At 37.3% G+C, this 21,299-nt stretch overlaps 1 protein-coding gene across 1 annotated transcript; it reads left to right on the top strand.

Annotated features, from left to right (window-relative positions):
- Positions 12,946-16,407, top strand: LOC109723399. The gene is made up of 2 exons (XM_020251744.1): positions 12,946-13,468; positions 15,560-16,407. Exons 1-2 carry the CDS (start codon positions 12,946-12,948, stop codon positions 16,405-16,407), a joined length of 1,371 nt encoding a protein of 456 aa, XP_020107333.1.

Raw genomic sequence — 21,299 nt, 5'->3', positions numbered from 1 at the left:
TCATTGATTAAATACACTATGAGTCACGATCGCTCGTATCATAATAGTTTTCGATGATGATTTTCGAATAAACGATCATACCGTTCTAAACATTATCTGTGCATTATAATTTAGAAATTCAAATTCAATTATTTTTTCGATTATCATTACCTTATCGATCAAAAAGTCACTAAAATTGACAATTTTTACACGGCCGGTTATGAGTATATGTAGATTTAAAGTTTTGTTAATATAAGTACTTCGGAATCCGATTGAATTTTTAATAACAATTCTATTCATATCTAGATAATAAAGGATCATTAACTCCGATCTTAATTGAAGGAGTCAATCATTCATTTTTTAGACGTTGTTTCGATATCGATTCGTTCATTTTATGATCCGCTTTGTGGATCTTTATTATGTTAAATAAATTACGAAATTTATTTTTTAAAAGTTTTTTTAAATACTTTAGATCATATTTAATAGAGTTGATCGTCGATTCGGAAGTCCGAAGTATCGAACACAATTTTGATCAGAGTACGTAAGTGGCCTAATACTCAAAGTATATATGGTGTATATAATATAAATATTAATGTATTATATATGTGTTGTATATATATATATAGTCTATATATATGTATTTTACTACTATATATGTGATATATATAAATAGATATATGTGTATATATATAATATATGTGTATATATATATCTGATATTGTGTATATATTATTATATAGTATGTATTATATTATTATTATGTACATGATATTTATTATATGTATATATGTACTATATATTATATATATACTTATCATATATAGTATAGTAGATTATTATATATATATATATTATTATATATTATATAATTACTATATTATATATATATATAGAGTTGCAGCTAGCATACTCTCGATAAGTAAACGGAGGCATTTTACTATCGAGTGTTTTCGATGATAGAGCTTCCAAATTGCGATCGGCTCCGTTGAACATGATCTTATACACCTTTAAAGTGTTTAGAAATCAAATTTCCAATCTTTTTCGACATCATTGGCTCAATTTGATCAAAGGGTTTCAATTTGTAATTTTAATGGTGCGATAAGAGACGTTTTCTCGTTTACGGTTAATATCTTTAAACATATCCTATAGATCAATGAATTTTTCGTTTTAAGAAATATTGCTTAAACTATTTAAACAAGATTTATACTCTTGTCTGATTACATAGACTCATATATATTTTTTAAGGAATATTTATTTTCAACTCATTCATTTTCGGTTTCGACCTTAGTCTTCACTAGAATGGATATAATAAGGTGAAATTATCGAAAAGTACGGTGAAAGTTGATTTCTAGATGTTTAAATTAGTTTAGATTCATAGTATTACACGGAGCGGATCGTCAATTTGGTAAGCATGCTATCATCGAAAAAAGTTCGATAGTAATTAATCTCAGTTTGTACTATCGAGAGTATTTAGCTGCAACTCTATTATATAATATTATCTTATATATTATATATATACTTATATATATATATGTATCGTATATACTTATTATAATATATATATGTATGATTATGTATATCTTTCATATATATTATATATAATTGTATGTTATGTTTATATAGGTATATATATATATATATAATTATAATATTATGATATAATTTATATTATTATGTATATATATATGATATATATGTATTGTTTATATATTATATTACATACATATTATAAATATAATATATAATATATATATATATTATATATATATTATACTATTTATATATATATATATATTATATATATATATATTATAATGTATGATAATATATTATACCAACTGATATTATTTTATATATATATGATTTTATGTATAATATACATACATTATACTACATATTATATATATATATAATATCTATATATGCAGTATGTAGTCTGTTGTATATATCATATATAATATACACATTGTATTATACTGTATTATATATATTCTTTTTTCTTTACCTTCTTCGTATCAACATATATATATACATTTACATATGTATAATGTTATATTATACATACTATTTACATTATACATATGTTATATGTTATAATTATATATGTACTATCATATGTTATTAACTTTACATATGTATATTATTATATAATGTATATACAATACATTATATATACATATATTATACATATACATATGTATATGTATATATATATATATATATATATGGAGTTGAGCTAGAATACTTTTACAAGTATCACCCCTTCGGTGCTATTAGGTTTTTAGCCCTTGAATCTACTCCTTGATTACTAATAGCCCTTGGATCAAATACTATTCCACCTACCACCACATACAACCCTATATTTCTCTATCCAAGGGTTAAAAACTCACAAGCACCATCCTCTTGATGCTTTTAGAAGTATTCTAGCTCAACTCTATATATATGTATATACATATGTATATATATACATATGTATATATATATATAGTCCAGCTATGGTGCTTGTAAAAGTACCAAACATTTGGTGCTTGTAAGTTTATTACCGTTAGATCTACTCCTTGGATCATTTTCAACCATTAGATTATACTATTCAACCAACCACCCACTTAACCCTAGGGGGTCCTACATCATCCTAACCGCATATCTCTTAATCCAATGGCTAAAAATCTACAAGCACCAATAACTTGGTACTTTTAAAAGCATAGGAGCTCAATTCTATATATATATATATATATATAGAATTAGGCTACTATACTATCTATACTACCGGAGCTCCGGTACTATAGTCTTGTTTTAAATCTTAGGGTGTTAAAATTAACGATCCACACCGTTAAATATGATTTAAGATATATGAAGTTCTTAGGAATAAAACTTTAGTTTTTTTTGACATCGTTTACTTAGTAGATAAATTATGTTAAAATGGACGGTAGAAATTGAATAATCTTTCAAATTTGAAAATAGGACTTTTAAATTCAAGATCAAGAATGTTAACCTTAATCTAGATAGTTTAAAGTATTTTCTATCAAAATTTGAAGAAATTTAGATTCTTCAACATCGTTAAATTCCAAACTTGCCATAATAGCCATCGAAAATTAATAATTTTGAAATGGTTTGATCATAAAGTAAACTATGTCGAAAAAATATAAAATTTTATTTTTAAAAACTTTAAACACCCTATATTAGTTTTAACGGTGTGGATCATTGATTTGAATACTCTAAGATAAAAAACAAGACTATAGTACCGGAGCTCCGGTACTATAGATAGTATAGGAGACTAGCTATATATATATATATATATATATATATATATATAGAGTTGAGCTAGAATACTATCGATAGCAAACGGGCTCCGTTGCCACCCATTTGTTTTCGATGATGGAGCCTCCAAATCGACGATCGGCACCGTTGAACATGATCTATACCACTTGAAGTGTTTAGAAATCAAATTTCAAATCTTTTCGACATCATTTGCCTAATGATCAAAGGGTTTCAAAATTTGTAATTTTAATGGTTGATATGAGGCGTTTTCTCGTTTAACGGCGTAAAGATATCCAAATCAATTGAATTTTTGTTAGAAAATTCTTTAAACTATTTAAAACAAGATCTATACTCTTGATCTTGATTACAAGACTCCTATCATCATTTTTTTAAGAATATTCATTTTCAGCCGTTCATTTTTGTGTCTACTCGATGGATAAGAGAACAATATCGAAAATATATGAAATTTGATTTCTAAATACTTTAAATGGTATAGATCATATTCAACGGTGTCGATTATCAATTTGAAGGCTCCATCATCGAAAACAAATGGGTGGCAAAAATACCGGCTTGCTATCGAAAGTATTCTAGCTCAACTCTATATATATATAAAGAGGAAGGTCCATCGTGGACCTCCCTCTCATGTGGCCGAAGTGGTCTCGTGGACCCCATGAAAAAGCACCGCCCCATGAGCCGCAATTTTGGCTCCGCGCTCGGCATTTTCGTTTTCCGCCGTTCACACGCGGAAAACGAAAATGAAAATTTTCAGTCAAATACATAAAACCATTTTTTTCGAAATTTTTTTTACGGCGAAACAAACAAGTCACGAGCCATCTTTCCACCGAAATTTCTTTTTCATCCATTTTTACATCAAACCAAACACCCCCTTTGGATTTCATCTCTCTTCGTGCTGCCACTTCTGCTGCACAATTGAAAAACCTATTAGTTACAGAAAAAAAAAAAAAAAAAATCTCTACTTTTACTTTATATGCATCAATAAGTGCAAAAAATGTAACTAAATATTTAAGCTTATACTCGAGCTAGTAATACGATTTTTATAAATTGGTATTATTCAAAAAGTTATAAATGTGCAGAAAACCTTAACAGGATTAATCAGTACATTTGATAGGATTGTTGTTGCAATTGTCATAGAACAACAAATTCTAAGCCTACTTGAATTCTTTAACATGAAATATTATACTACTATTAGATTAGTTGGTGGAATATTACTTGCATTCCATAAATCTAAATTTGTTTTCACTAACACCTACAAGTGATATACAAAAGTTGATTTCTTTGCTTTTTTTTTTTAAAAAAAAATAAAAGGGATAATTTTCTATATACCCATCAAAATTTCTAAAATATTTTATTTACCCCTATGTTTTTTTTCTTTCCAATATATCCCTCATATGTTCCTCCGTTATTTCAAAATATCCCTACTTTTACCACCTATTAAGTTAACTTGGATTAAACGTGAGTTAAATATCTATTAGAGTTAAAAAGAAAATTTTAAAATAGCTCTTTTGCCCTTAATTTAAGGACAAATAAAAAATGTTGGTGATGGTAGAAGAGCATATTTGAAAAGGCAAAAATCAAAAATATTTTTTGTACCCTGAACTTAAAGGGCAAATAAAAAAAATCGGTGAGAAGAATATATTTGAAAGGTGTAATAGTAATTTCATTTAGATAACAATTATTGCTAGCAATTCATTATAACAGAATTTAACTCCACGGGTATATTTGAAATAGGTTGGAACGTAAAAAGAATATTTTTAATATTAGCCTTTTAAGAGGGGTAAGTCAGAAAGTCGGAAACTTTTTCGGAGTATACAAACAATTACCCCTAAAAAAAAATATTATCATTCTGTCACCTCGCTGAAATGCACGATAAGTTAACCAATTATGACAATAAAAAAAAAAATCTAATATATTCAATTATATAATTATTTATAGACATAAAAAAGCAATTTGGCAAATCAACGCCTAACATTTTTTTTGAGTGATTTGCAATCCTTGTGTTTCTACATCTAGTCAAACTTTATTTTAAACCCTTTAACTTTTAAATTAAATCACACATTCAACAACCCAAAGTTCTAAAATTGATTACTCTTAGTCCCTCTTATCTGCAAATTAATAGAAAAAAAATTGTTGCTAGCACACACCAGGTAGATTCATACGTATGTGCATCCAGAATTCCCCGATGACCTTCCTTTAAATCCAACCATCAAACGGCTAAGTATAGAAAACACTAGAAACTCAACAGATGGTAGGATAAAAATATGAGATAGAACTGCAGATCGAAGAGATGGTTGATGCACAGCTGCATGGACGTAGCATGCAGTGCAGGCAAATCTCTTTCCTCCGACTGTCCAACACGAGGACCAGAGTGTGACCCGTCTGGATGTTTCTCGGTATAACAAGAAAAATAAATATGTAACGATTCGACCCGCTAGCAATAATAATTCGTTGAGCCCAAATCAACAGCCCAAAATGCTTAAGTTCAGTTGTTATATCTAATCCAATCAAGCTTATATACTTCCGCATCTAACCATAATTATCCAATGTGGAACTATTGGAGTGTCACAGCTTCTGAAAGTAGAGAAGCGTCTTTGAGAAGCTAGATTAATTGAACAAGCAATGCATGGGGATACAATTGCCAAAGTAGAGATGGGTCCTCTAGTCACAGGTGTTCCCTCAAGATTAAAGATAAACATTAGAAGGAACCCAACAAGATTTAATGTGCCCCCACCAAATTGATCTTATCTTGTGATGTATGAAAAGCATATAAAGGACCACTTGCATTGGTCCATTTTGATACCATGTGTAGAAAGTTCTCTGATATATAGACCTTTGGACCACCTAATTTTCATGTTGAGAAAGTTCCAGAGAGTCTAAGCAAAGTCTACACTCTAGCTATATTTATTTCACCGAAAGTGACCATTAGAGATGAAATAGTTTTCAGTCATAAATGTTTATTTTTGCTATTTTATTTACTGTAACTTTACCTTTAATCGAAATACAAAACTATTCGAAATAACGTAATTGATTTTGCTCCACTCAAAGTCAATTACGGAAAAATTAAGAAACGATTATACAAAGTTTTTTAATTCATCTTTCACACCTTAAATTATTATGCTATTCACATTCCCCCAAACAAATAATAGAACTAGAAAACCTTTGATTCTATAGCAATGCAGGCAAAGAGTGAAAGAAAAGTAATTTCATCTGAATTCTCGGTCACATGAAAACTTACTGCAACTGAAATTCACCTTCGGTGATACAAACAAGCCCTCCACTTGATGTAGCAAAATTATTGTTTCAATATTGGAGCCACGGTTTCGTAGCAGTGTGTAATGGCGGAGCTTTCAGAGGGCGAAGCTGAGCATGGTAGGCCGTACTAAGCAATCAATAGATTCGAATAACGGGTCGGGTTGCGGAACCACAATCCGCTAAGATGAGAAGCTGGGCTGAGGGTTGCTCGTGGGCTTCCACAAGCCATCCATCTCAGGTCCAGCTACGAGCCCAGTGGATTGTGGAGGCCCACCGGTTCCCCTTAGTTACAACATTTCATTTTACTACTGTTCTTTGTAGTCAATTACATAATAGTCCTTGTATGACTCCTATAAATAGGGTAAGGACCATGGAAACGGTTATGAATGAAATTACCGATTGCTTCTACAAATTTCTATTCTCTCTCCTCTTCCTCTTCTTCTTCTTCTTCCTCTTCGGCTTCTCCCTCAGATCTATCTCACTTTCCTCCAATTACTTTACTCAAATTCCCATCAATGGAGCTCATCGATCAATAGTGAGCTAAAGATCCATCATCTCCACTCAGCTCAACTCAGGCTGGGAGGATTAGGTTGTAACACAGTGAATACCGCAACGCATGTTATTGTAGCAACATGATAAGTTAAAAAAGGGGAGAAGAAGCGAAAGAAGAATTACAAGAAAAGAAGAGAGAAATTGTTGGTGAATTTTGGGTCAAATCGAAGGAAAAGAGACGATTAATTTAGACTCAGAAAGGAGCAAACATCGATAAAATTCTAAACCATCAAAATTAATTCATCCAATTAATAAACTAATTATAAAATTACAAATTAAGAGCTATTTATAAAGATTATTTACTGTCCTACATTTAAGTAAATCTCTTAATTATAGAAATTTTACTATAACGTACAAATTAGATAAGGAATAATGAACTTTATCCTAACAAACAAATTATTTTAAATTAGTCAGACTACCTTACCAACAAAAAAAAAAAACACACACACACACACACACACACACAACCATAGCAGTAAAAATTAAAATTTGACGTGACTCACATCGAAACTAAATCAAATGGGACTTGTACTGCATTAGTACTTAATTAATTTGATATATTAAATAGCCCAAACTTTTAAAAATATTTTAAATTTTCTCTTATTAATTACTGTGTAATGTTCGTGGTTCAGCTATAACCTTTAGATGGCAGTTTTCACCACAATTTTAAAGCATCAAAATAGATAAGATTTAAGAGTATATTTGATTTGTGGTATTTTTTAAGACACTTGAAAATGGAATGTCCAAATTGTTAAATTTTGTGATTATTTTGTCACGTAAATCTGACATGGTAGAAATTTAAAATTGTCATTGAATTTTACAATCAGTTAAAATGTGAGATTTAGAAACCAACCTCTTCCCTTCGTAATTTTTTACTTCGAGAAAATTTAATTTAGAAAGACTAAAATACATTTTGCAAATTTTATATCTATTCAAAAAATTTAAATTGAGTACAAAAGATAAATAAAATTATAAATAACCTAGATTTAAGAATATTTAAATAAATTTTAAAGTCAAATAGTTGTAATTTTCGTATGATTAATTTAGCATAAAATGATATATAATATATATTAGTCTCTATAAAAAGGGGTATTGTATTATAGTTGGGTAATTTCTATGTTAAATGCAGAAACAATGTATTTCCATACATTCTAAGATATCTACCAAATAAAATATATCATAAGATAGGTATATTCTATAATGCGAATAGATTTTTCGAAAAATTTATTTTCAGTACAAAGAATTAAATTCTTTAAATTAAAAAGCCCTAAAAATAGGTGCTTTTATGGGTGCTTTCTAACAACATATCTTCAAATAAGGGTAAAATCTTCTCAGTTATAATTATCCCACGTAGGATTTGTTTAGCCAATTAGGCGCGGACAGGTAGCATGTTGGTATTCCCTTCAAAAGTATTTATTCGGTCGTGCACCGGGAGCACCGAAAAAGTTTAAAGGAAACCAAATCGCGCCAATTGAAGGAAGTTACAGTAACCGCAAGCAGTTACATGCGGTTCCGATCGGCTGGAGGTGGTCCGGGATATAAGGAGATAATGGCCGATCGTATAAGAGCAATAACTGATTAAGGGGCCGATCTATAAATAGGGTAATAATGCCCTAAAAAGGGGTCTTTTTCTCTGTGAACAAAAGACCACCTTTATTTTCCTCGCAATTTTCTGTATTTTTTAGGAGTAGTCTACTTGTAATTTTACTGCTTTTCTCTAGTAGTCCGCTAGAGTAGATCTCTGGAGTCTGTCTACGCCACGGGCATCACTCCGCTGTAAACTACATATCCATTATTGTACTTCCCATCAATCAATAGAATCTCTTTTCGGCTCCTTAGGCCGACCAGATCTCGTATTGTTTTGGCCATTCGGCTTTTCTCCCGGCTTAGTTTTCGGCCTGTTTTGACTATTCGGCTCATCCCAGCCGAACCGAATTTACTGTAGAGGTCTTCAAACCCGGCTGATCCGATCCCTCGTCAGCCGAATCGCTTGATCTGTCGCTCCTTACCCCGAATCGCTTGATCTGTCGCTCATCACTTCGAGAGTCATTATCCGCAGCCGCTCCTCACCCCGACGCGCTCCCCGAGGAGGATCTTTGACTGGGTCAAGGGTTGGGAAATACGGCTACCAATAATTTTTGGCACACCCGGTGGGACATAATTTTTAGGTGAATTTATATTTTGTACAAATTATGGCTGATGATAATGCCATGAATCTCCGTAATAGGGTCGTTCCTAGAAATTTTAGGAGCGAACAGCCTAGTAATTCGGAGAATGGTAATTCGGAGAATGCCGTAGAGCGCCAAGCAGTCTTACCTGCCGAGGGTAAGACCAGTGATCAATCTGGCCAACAGGAGCCTAGTCTGGCTCAGGCGCTTGGACAAATGATTCGGGTCTTGCAAGTTTTGGACCAAAATAGTCATGCGAGTACTGCACGGCTGGATACCGTATTGGCCGCAATCACGGCCTCTAACGAGAATATAGCCCGAATAGGGCAATTGTTGACTCGGAATGATCATTCAACATTAGGCTTACAAACGCCTATGATGGCACCGGTGTTACAAAATTCTGTAACACCGGTAAATGGCCAGCCCCAATATCAGGGGGCACCATATCAAGCGGCTTATAGACCGGCTGTCGTTAATACCGGTCAACAACCGGAGATAGCGTGGGGGTTACCTCCACCTCCACCAGTCGCAGCATACCGGCCTCAAAATGTAGGGGCTATGGGGCAGGCTACAAGTGCACAAGGAGTTAATAACCCCGGAGTACAAAATCCCGGTCTAGCACAAGGACCGAACCTAGCACTAGCGCAAATCCCTTTACAGGGGATTAATAATGAAATTTACGCACAAATAAAGGAGGTCATCCGAAAAACGTTCGGAGTAGGCGCAAGGCCGGCAATGCGGCCTGTATTTAGATCACCTTACCTTGCGAATATAGACGCAGAGCACCCATACCCGGCAAATTGAAAAATGCCGAAGTTTGATAAGTTTTCTGGAGATGAGACCGAGAACACGGTCGAACATGTTGCACGGTTCACGGCACAATGCTGAGAAGCCGCAGCAGACCCATTTTTGAAGTTAAGATTGTTCAAGACGTCATTAACAAAGACGGCTTTCACTTGGTACACAAGTTTGCCAGCTAATTTCGTCCGAGATTGGGACGAATTAGAAGGTAAATTTCATGAACAATTCTATAAAACTGAGCCGGAATTATCGGTTGCCGATTTAGCCCAGTTCAAACAAAGGACAGGCGAATCGGTTGATGAGTATCAGAACCGATTTAAGACGGCTCGGAGCCGTTGTTCTGTGAGAATGTCAAAGTCAGAATTTGCCAAAATGGCATTTAACGGCTTTCATTTTAAGATTAAAGATCATTTCGAAGACAAGTTTTTTCCAAACCTCTTCGATTTGGGAATTCGAGTTGCTCAATATGAGCAATTTCGAAAGGGTAACAATGAAGATCGGCCCAGATGGAGCCGAAATAGAGAATGGTACAAGAAAAAGGAGAAAAATATCTCTTTCCTTGAGGAGTCTTTGGCTCATGAGGAGCCGAATTCGTCTGAAGAGAATGAGGATTCGGCTGATGAAGCCGAAGTATGTCCTGCAGAGATGGTGGAAAACCGTCAACCATATAAGTGCGCTTTCTTAAAACCCGCTAAATCACGCGAAGCAAAAGTGCAGATTTCGGCATATACTTATTCGTTTGATGTGTCAAAGACCGATCTTATCTTTGATCGGTTGTTTAAAGATGGAAGAATTCAACTACAGGAAGGTCAAACGATACCTCCCGTAGAAGAATTAAAACGTAGGAGATATTGCAAATGGCACCACTCATGGAGCAATAAAACAAATGAATGCACTGCCTTCAAAAGGCAAATTCAAAAAGAAATAAACGAAGGTCGGCTCATCTTTGCCGACCAAGAAAATAAAGATATGAAAATTGATAAGAATCCTTTTCCATCACAGGTCAACGTGGTGAACATGAAAGAAAAAGGAAAAGCGACAGCAAAAAGGCAGATCCAAGAAGAAATAGACGAGGGTCGGCTCATTTTAGCCGACCAAGAAAAAGAAAATAATGTAATTGATGAAAGTTCGTTTCCTTTTCAGGTCAGTATGGTGAATGTTAAAGGGAAAGAGATTGCGGACCAGGCGACCGCAGATAACGTGGCACATGCCAAAAGAAACCTTCGGCTTTGCATAAGGTGCAAGGCCGAAATGACGAAGAAGGACTGGGAAGTCATCATCAATGCCAAGAAAAGAGGCAATGAGTGGAATGAGTTGATGGCGTTTCTTGAGGAATGGTATGACATTCCTGATGGTGAAGATCCAAAAGAGGAAGGCTCAGAAGAAGCCTCCAACGGAACAGAACCGGAAGTCGTTTCGGTTCAACATAAAAAGGATTTGCTGATGTAGAAAGTTCTGCATGACTACTACCACAACCGACGAGAAGAACGACCGAGCCGATGGAGTTATCCAGAAAAACCATTCGGCTCGAGGCCAAGGTTTCCTGGGTACCGACCATACTGGCAGCATCAAGCCAGGCCGAGACCAGAACCAGAATTCGAAGGAATGACCCAGGGAGACATAGAATTCCTTGGTCGAAGGTTAGTCAATGAGCTCGGCATCCAACCTTGGCCGAGACCCTGGAAAAGGAGAGAAATCTTGAAGAATCATTTGAGGACCGTGAAAGTATCGGCAAACGTACCGGTAGACAAATGGCATGAGGTAGAAGTGAAACCATCGGCCAGATGGCAAGGGCCCATGTTAACGAAAACACAAAAGCGTCGGCAGCAAAGGATGCAAGCTGAGGCCAGACAACAATACGATGAAGCGAAGGGAATAAAATTGAACGTATTGAGGCGACCTGATGAACTTCCACACCTTGTCCGCCCGATGCGGAATGATCATGAGGCAGGCGGTTCATCGCCTATCCCTTGGCTAAAATCAAAAATTGAACGGCCAATACCGGTAGAACAAGAAGAGAAAATGACAAGAAGGGAGCTAGAAGATAAAATAGCTTCTCTCGAAACAATCATCAAGAGAGAGAGATGGCCTCCTAAGGAGAGGGAGGTGCAAATGGAAAGCGATTCTTCTGCCGAAACGGCTAAAGAATCTGAAAAAAAGAAATAGAGGATTAAAGGAAAATCGGCTAATGAAGGGCCAGCCGATGTCAATATGGTGTATACTCTACCAAGGTCTTTTAAAGCAGAGTATATTGAGCATGAGGAGATAGAGGAAGAATTTGGGCTTAATGTGGCCCAATTACAGTTAGAGGATGCCAAACCGGCCGATACGGTGGTCTTTGAGAAGCCATCGGTCATACAAATGAGATTCGTAAGGCCTCTTTTCATTCGGGCCTTAATTGAAGGTCGGCCAGTAGGCCGAGTTATGGTAGACAGCGGAGCGATGGTCAATGTCATGCCCACTTCATTCTTTAAGAAGTTGGGCAAGGATGAAGATGAGTTGAAGCCCACTGACACGATCATGACCGACTTCACTGGAAGCGGTCAGCAAGCTCGAGGGGTGCTTACGACCGAGATCACGGTAGGTTCCAAAACTTTACGAATTGCATTCTTTGTAGTTGATGCAGATAGTCAATATAACCTACTACTCGGATGCAATTGGATTCACGCGAACGAGTGCGTGCCTTCTACACTCCACGGAAAGTTATTCCAGTGGATCGGAGAGAAAGTTGAAGAAATCCGGGCCCAAGGACGACCCCAAATGGTAGACATTAACACCGAGGAAGTGGCCACATTAACTGGGCCAACGCGGATCCGGATCAAATTTTCTTCGTAAGAGTCACAGAAGGAGTCCAGTTGATCCTTGCTAAAGATTAAGGAGCTTTGGTGGCAGCCCAGGAGCCACCAAAATGGTTAAAATGGAATGCAACGGATCAAGAACCGAAGCTTTAGAGGAGCTTCGACTAGAAGAGCCGATCAACAAGATCGGCTGTGTGATAAATTCGGCTCAAAAGACCGAAGAGGTGGTGAGCAATGAGAAGGCCGAAAAGGCCATTAATGAAATGACGAAATCGACTGCTAAAACCGATTCACAAGAAGTGATGAAATCAGCAGGAGAAGCCGATGAAGATTTATCGAATGTAGCAAACAGGCGAACCAACAAGTTGAACTTAGAAGAATCGCCTATAAAAGTAGGTGAAAAGAAATTGGAGACACAAGATCCACTAATCGAGGTGAACTTGGGGTCTGATGAAGACAAGCGATCGACTTACATTAGCGCTAAGCTTTCGGCTCAACAACAGGAGGAGCTGAAAGCATTGCTGAAGGAGTACAAATACTGCTTCGCCTGGAGTTATGAAGAAATGCCAGGGTTGAGTCGAGAAATTGTAGAACATAGGCTACCTATTAAAAAGGGTTTCAAGCCTTATAAACAACCGGCTCGTAGGTTTGAACCGAGTATTGTACTCCAAATTAAGATTGAAATTAAAAATCTTTTGAAGGCCGGTTTTATTAGAGCGGCCCGTTATGTTGATTGGGTATCTACTATAGTTCCAGTACGAAAAAAGAATGGTAAACTTAGAGTTTGCATCGATTTCAGGAATTTAAAGTTAGCTACACCAAAAGATGAGTACCATATCAATATGTTAGTAGATTCGGCTGCTGGTAACGAAATCCTGTCCTTTATGGACAGGACATGCTGTATATAACCAAATTTATATTGCTGAGAATGATGTAGCTAAAACGGCTTTTAGATGCCCGAGATCTATTGGAACCTTTGAATGGGTAGTCATGCCGTTCGGCTTGAAAAATGCCGGAGCTACTTATCAAAGAGCGATGAATTTTATTTTTCATGATTTAATCGGTAAAATGTTGGAAGTTTACATCGACGATATAGTTGTAAAATCCAAATCACAAGCCGAACATTGGATTGATTTAAAGCTCGCCTTTGAAAGGATTAGAAAATATAAGTTAAAGATGAATCCCTTGAAGTGTGCCTTTGGAGTTTCAGCAGAAAACTTTTTAGGATTTTTGGTACATAAGAAGGGAATAGAAGTTGATAAAAATAAAGCAAAAGCTATATCAGAATTGCCGCCCCCAAAAAGCAAGAAAGAGTTGCAAAGTTTGTTGGGGAAAATAAATTATTTACGGCGATTCATATCTAATTTGGCCGGTAGAATAGGAGTTTTCACTCCATTACTTCGGCTTAAAAGTAAAGAAAAATTTGTTTGGACAGAAGAACAACAAAAAGCTTTTGAAAATATAAAGAAATACTTGTCAAATCCTCCAATTCTCATGCCTCCTAAACAAGGACAGCCGATGAAGTTATACATTTCGACTGCAGAGGAAAACCTTGGGCGTTTATTAGCCCAAGAAAATGAAGAAAAAGAGGAACAGGCCATTTATTACTTAAGCCGACGATTATTAGACACTGAGAAACGATACTCGGCTATTGAAAAATTGTGCCTGGCTTTGTATTATGCTTGTACAAAACTAAGGTATTATATTTTACCAACTGAGGTGTCGGTAGTATGCAAAACCGACCTGGTAAAGTACATGTTAGCTAAACCAGTATTAAGGGGTCAACTTGGAAAATGGATGTTTGCCTTGTCTGAATTCTCTCTTAATTATATTCCAGCAAAAGCTGTTAAAGGACAAGCAATAGCCGATTTTTTGGTTGATCATCCATGTGTTGAAATTGAAGAGCCGAAACAAAATTTAGTCGGCTGTCAACCTTGGACACTTTATTTTGACGGCTCAAGAACAGCCGAGGCTGCAGGAGTTGGAATAGTTATACAATCTCCTGAGGGGTATTCATGTAAATTTGCTTTTGAGCTAGGTTTTGGCTGCTCTAACAATCAAGCCGAATATGAAGCCTTAATAATTGGTCTTGAAATCTTACAAGAACTGAAAGTCAAGTCGCTTAGGGTCATCGGTGATTCACAGCTAGTAATCAAGCAAGTTAGCAGAGAGTACCGATGCTAAAGTCAAAATTTACAAAATTATTTGAAGAAAATAGTGAAACTGCTTTGCAGTTTCGGAAAAGTTGAGTGTGAACATTTGACTAGGGAGAAAAATGAACAAGCGAACGAATTAGCCCAATCGACTTCAGGATATAGAGAGCCGAAGCAAGGTTTAACAAAGATAGAAAGAAGGCTTTTACCTTCGGTTCATGTGCGAGAACCGATTGTTGCTTCTATAGAAGTAAAAGAGGATTGGAGAAAATCCATAGTTGAATATCTAGAGGATTCTAATCAAAAGTGTGATTACAATATTCGAAGAAGAGCACTCGGCTATTGTCTATTGAATGGACAGCTTTATAAAAGAACAGTCGAAGAAGTGTTATTAAAGTGCTTGGGGCCTGAAGAAGCTCTATTAGTGATGGGAGAAACACATGAAGGTTTGTGTGGAGCCCATTTGGCAGGAAAAAGATTGAGCTGGACAATTCGGCATTTAGAATATTATTGGCCGACTATGCATCAAGATTGCATAGAATATGCCAGGGTTGTTATGATTGTCAATTTCATGGATCAGTACAGAGAGTTCCTACTTCCGAGATGAATGTCATAATTAAACCGTGGCCTTTTCGCGGTTGGGCCATGGATTTGATTGGAGAAATTCAGCCGAATTCCTCGGCTGGTTATAAGTTTTTTATAGTGGCCGTAGATTATTTTACTAAATGGGTAGAAGTAAAACCCGCTCGGTTGGTCACTCAGAAAGAAATCATTGATTTTGTTGAAGATTATATAATTCATCGTTTTGGAATTTCCGAGACAATTACGACCGATCAAGGAACAATGTTCACGGGTAGACAGTTCGTTCAGTTCATCGAATCTCGGAAGATAAGACTACTCCATTCGTCTCCTTATTACGCTCAAGCGAATGGACAAGCCGAAGCAGCAAACAAGGTGATTATAAACCTTATGAAGCGGTATATTGGAAAATATCCAAGAAAATGGAATGAAAAACTATCCGAAGTATTATGGGCATGCCGGACTTCAGTGAAAATGGCAACCGGGATGACACCGTTCCAATTAGTATACGGCGACGAGGCTGTAGTTCCAGCCGAAATAACAGTGCCTTCATTAAGAGTAGAAAATCAGAAGGAACTATCGCCTGATGAATACAGTGAGTTAATGAAAGATGAAATGGATAAGCTATATGAAACTCGGTTGATGGCATTAAATCATTTACAAGCTTATCAAAGCCGAGTGTGTGGTGCATATAATAAAAAAGTGAGAGCTAAATCCTTTGCAGTTGGTGATTTAGTTCTTAGGTTATTATTCCCCATCGGTCGAAAAGATCGATTATATGGTAAATGGTCTCCAAATTGGGAAGGACCATTTCAGATAAGTAAAATAAAGGAAATACATATTACTTGAAAAACAGAGATGGGTCAGAAAATGAGAGGCCAGTTAATGAAAAATATTTAAAGAAGTCTTACCCATCCATGTGGAAAAATAATCAGAATTAGAGTTAAAATATTACAAGCCGAATCAAGATAATAAATCTCTGAGTTGGTTCCATTCGGCTATCAGGTTGGCTTGAACAATTTCGGCAGCTTTTCTTCGGCGCTTCATGAAGGGATGTACTTTGTAGAGTTGAGAGAGTTCATCTCGAAGTTTTGTTCCCTTTTCTTTCGAGGATTCCAATTGCTTTTGCAATTGAAGCCGACGCTCAGAAATATGGGCTACAGTCGATTTGGCTGCAGCCAATTCTTCTTCAAGAGTTAAAATGCGCTGATGCAGAGCCGATTCTTGATCTGCTAAGACACGATCTTCTCGGCTCACATCGGTAATAGGAGCCGCTACCTCAAAATGATCAACGCAGTGAAAATATTGATCTAAAGACAAAAGCTCGGCACCCAAAGATTGTTGCCGAACTAAAAAAGAAGAAAGTTGAGAAGATAGGATCTCTACAAAATATTTACTAGCAGAAGAGATGTCTGACCGATCGGCCAAGTCAAGTGAAAGAGCACATAGCCGATCAAATTGCTCTGAATTTTGAGCCAAATAGAGGAGACCTTGACGATATAATCGTAGACACTCATCAAATTATTGTTGAGTGTCTGATGACATCACAATGATAGTTGAGTCATCTCCTTCATTAGAATTTGGACTCGAAACTAAGAAAAAGTGAAGAGTTGCAGACAGAGGATCTTCTGGAACAGACGAAGAAGTTTCAGGAGTCAAAAAAGGCTCTGTTCGTGCTTCTTCAACATCTTCTCCTAAATGTGCATTTACTTTTTCTCTTTCTATTGCTGGAATTGGAATAGGCAGAGGTGATGCTACATCATTTGTCGGCAATTCTTGGCTCAATTCTTGAGTTGCCTTTTTCTTTTCTACTTCTTGTTTCTTTGGCGGAGTTGCCTATCTATCTGTGTCTTCAAAGAAGGAGCAAAATAAACTCTTTTAGGAGAAGACTGTTTTATTAGGAAAAAAGAATAAATAAATGAAGAAGCAAAAATATTAAGTACAAGTAACTAAATTGGTTTACCTCAATCTCAATCGGTTCATTCGAAATAGAACTTTGTTCAGCAGTCGAAGAAGGTACTTCGGTTCTTTCTATTGGAACATCAGCCGACGTTGTTTTTTCGACTCTTCTTTCTCGAATTGCAACCGAAGGCACATTTTCGGTTCTTTTTAAAACATCAGCAGAAGAAGCGCCCTCGGTTTGTTGAGAATGTGAATGTGGTCTCTTGGCAACCAATTTGCGCCGTTTCGAAGGCGGCGGAGGGGTAGATTGTGTGGTTTCAATCGGCCTTTTCTCTGAAGCGTGTGCCGATGGAGAAACTGGAATAGACTGTAGGCAAAAGGATGAAGGCAGAATGAGTGTTGGGTATAGCAAGAAAAGAAAAATCCAAGGAAAAACAGAGTGTATTACAGAAGAAGGAGTTGGAATATCAGAGGCCTCTTTTGGTTCTTCTTCTTTTGGTACAAATGAAGCAGCGGGATCAATTGGAATAGGTACCGCTGTATCTGAGAGACAAATAGAATTTAATAGATTTGAAAATGAAAGAAAAATTAACTATAAGCAAAAAGATGTACCTAGTGGGAGAATAGTCTGACGGAATGCTTGTAATGCTGATCAATTGAAAATACGATCGGCAAAATGATCCTAGGTGACGGTATATCGAAAGCCTACCACCCTTGTGTAATTCGGCTTGAAGCTTACTAATTTGAAGAACCGCCGAAGGCGATTTCCCATAGCCGAGATCCGATCAACATCGGCTATATTCTTGGTAGAGGGTCGGTCAACAGCAGTATTGGCCGTGAAGAACTTGGCTGGAGCAGGGACTGCTTGAGTAAATCCAAATTGACGCACTACGAGTTGAGGAGAATAAACCTCAGTACTAGGCAACAATTTCGAGCGCGATTTCATGCCAATGTGCAAATCCCTTGTTGCCAAAAAAGAGTACCAAACATCGGCATATTCGCCGGCGCGAGAAGAAGCAAGTTCGCCTTGAAGAGCTTCATATTTTGCTAAGAACCAAGACGGACTGGTAACGCGATCAGCAAATGGAGACCAATGGATGGAGAAATGAGGACGAGATTCATAAAACATTTTAAAATAAGAGATAAAGTCAGAAGGACAGCCTGATGTTAATGGCGGAGGGCAGCCGAGCGCTAGCCCATAAGAATGAAAATGAGCAGCCGAATCTTTATTCAAAGGAGTTTAGCATAAATTAGGGAAGTAAATCTGCAAAAATATTTGTAAAAACCAGAAAACACCACAACCCGAACTGATTGTTACCTCGTCTCCAGAGGGTAGTGGTTTGAGAGAATCAAAAATTTCTCTATAAACAAAAGCCAGAAAGTAAGGCCCAAGAGCTAATTTATCGCCGTTAGACAAGCCAACGGCGATGGGGATAAAATCTCGATTAATCTTCTGTGAACGAGTGCAGAAGAGGTTATGACATAGCCAATATAGAAGGAAGGCTATGTGTTCTTTCTTAGTGACAGGGGCAGGGGATTCGCCTGCAAATTTAAGAAGAAATTTGGAGTAGGCTAGATCAGTGGGGTCAAGATGGGCCTCAAAATCGGTTACACTATCAGGATTGTAGGCCATGGAGAGAGTAACACCATGAGGCCGTAGACCAATGATGACTGCTACATCTAAAAGAGTCGGAGTGAGAGGCCCCTCTTTAAAAAGAAAGGCATTGGAAACAAGGGACCAGAAACAGAGAGCAGAAGCCAAAGGAAGGTTGTCGGCTACCGGAGGTTTCCGAGACAGCCAAATAGCTTTATAGACCACAATGTCCCGCCAGAAATCACCATAGGTGGCTTCCACTCGATCCGACCAAGCTAAATAAGCGTCCGAAACACTAGGCTAAGTTCGCAGACTTCTTCCTATTGAAGCTGAAGGGTACCAGGAGTGGAGATGTATGGATTTGGCCATTAATGGAAGACCGTCATCAGAATAAGGGAAGTCATCAGCAGGCGGGTCTTCAGTAAAAGAGGGACCCAAAATGAATCTAGTAGGGTCCGTTTCGAGATATGATCTAAGCAAGGTATAATCCAGTGAAGGACGAGTAGGTAAAGGCGGGAGCGGCCCAATTACTCGAAGCGAAAAAGAAGATGAGAATGAAGGCGAGAAGACACAGGAGGAAGAAAGAAAGAGACGAAAAAGAAGTTTCGTCGGAGCAGACGAGGAAGAAATAAAAGAGACAGAGAAGACAAAAAGGATGAGAAGCATAGGGAAGAAGAAAAGGTCGTCGCGTCGATCCGTTGCGTCTAAACGAGTTCCGAGGTCGACTATAATGATGAATAGACGGCGGTAATTAAGATGACCTAATTAATGCCACAGATAAGACAAAAGTAGAAAACGAGATCGGGGCCGTAAAAAAGAGAATAGATGATCAAGATTGAACTATGCAAAGGATCATGCCTCGGATTACGTCAGGTACTCGTACAGAGAATTTGAATTTGATTGAACCGAGAACCATGCCTCGGATCGCGCTTGTTATTGAAGCAATGGCGGGATTTCAGCAGCAGAAAAATAGACGGTTCAGATGAAACCGTACCAGGAAGTTGAAAAATAACCGCGCCTCAGGTCACGCCAGCTATCGAAGTGTTACTTTGAAAGCTGCCGAGGGGGCAATTATTGAGCCAATTAGGCGCGGACAGGTGGCATGCTGGTATTCCCTTCAAAAGCATATATTCGGTAGTACACCAGGAGCACCGGAAAAGTTTAAAGGAAACCAAATCGCGCCAATTGAAGGAAGTTACAGTAACCGCAAGCAGTTACATGCGATTTCGATCGGCTGGAGGTGGTTCGGGATATAAGGAGATAATGGCCGATCGTGTAAGAGCAATAACTGATCAAGGGGGCGATCTATAAATAGGGTAATAACGCTCTAAAAAGGGGTCTTTTTCCCTGTGAACAAAAGACCATCCTTATTTTCCTCGTAATTTTCTGTATTTTTTAGGAGTAGTCTACTTGTAATTTTACTGTTTTTCTAGGAGTAGTCCGCTAGAGTAGATCTATGGAGTCTGTCTGCCTCACGGACATTCCTCCGCTGTAAACTACATATCCATCATTGTACTTCCAATCAATCAATAGAATCTCTTTTCGGCTCTTCAGGCCGACCAGATCTCGTGTTGTTTTGGCCATTTGGCTCTTCTCCCGGCTTAGTTTCCGGCCTGTTTTGAGTATTCGGCTCATCCGAGCCGAACCAAATTTACTGTAGAGGTCTTCGAACCCGGCTGATTCGATCCCTCGTCAGCCGAATCGCTTGATCTGTCGAAGGGCGCAAACTTCGAGGGTCATTATCCGCAGCCGCTCCTCACCCCGACGCGCTCCCCGAGGAGGATCTTTGACTGGGTCAAGGGTCGGGAAATACGTCTACCAACAGGATTACCTAAACCAATCATATTATGCGAAATAAGATGGAGAAAGGTCCAATCAGGGGCGACATAGTAATTGCACATTAAAATAAGGCTTTAAAAAATATTCTTGTATTTTTACGCAATATGGAGAGATTCGATTGGATGTTGCAAATTTTATCTAGAATAATTATGGTAAAGAAAATATTCTCTCAAATAAGGCTCTTCAACAAGCTGCTTAGGACTCTGTCTCATGATTGTGAGAAGAGTGTGTATATCTATACGAAACTATTAATCCCCATAGCTTCTGTAGTGTTCCTGAGGTTTGGATAGGATTGGCTACAGTACTAGTGACTGGTTGACACATTTGGTGAGTGTCGGACTGAATCGGAGTCGTTTCTGCACGAAATGGATGCAGAAATGGATTTTGCGCACTCAAAGGAGCAAAA

Source organism: Ananas comosus, linkage group 17, assembly GCF_001540865.1.
Source record: "Ananas comosus cultivar F153 linkage group 17, ASM154086v1, whole genome shotgun sequence".
Lineage (NCBI taxonomy): Eukaryota > Viridiplantae > Streptophyta > Magnoliopsida > Poales > Bromeliaceae > Ananas > Ananas comosus.
The sequence above is the reverse complement of the archived record's forward strand: the minus strand, read 5'-3'. Positions and strand labels throughout refer to the sequence as shown.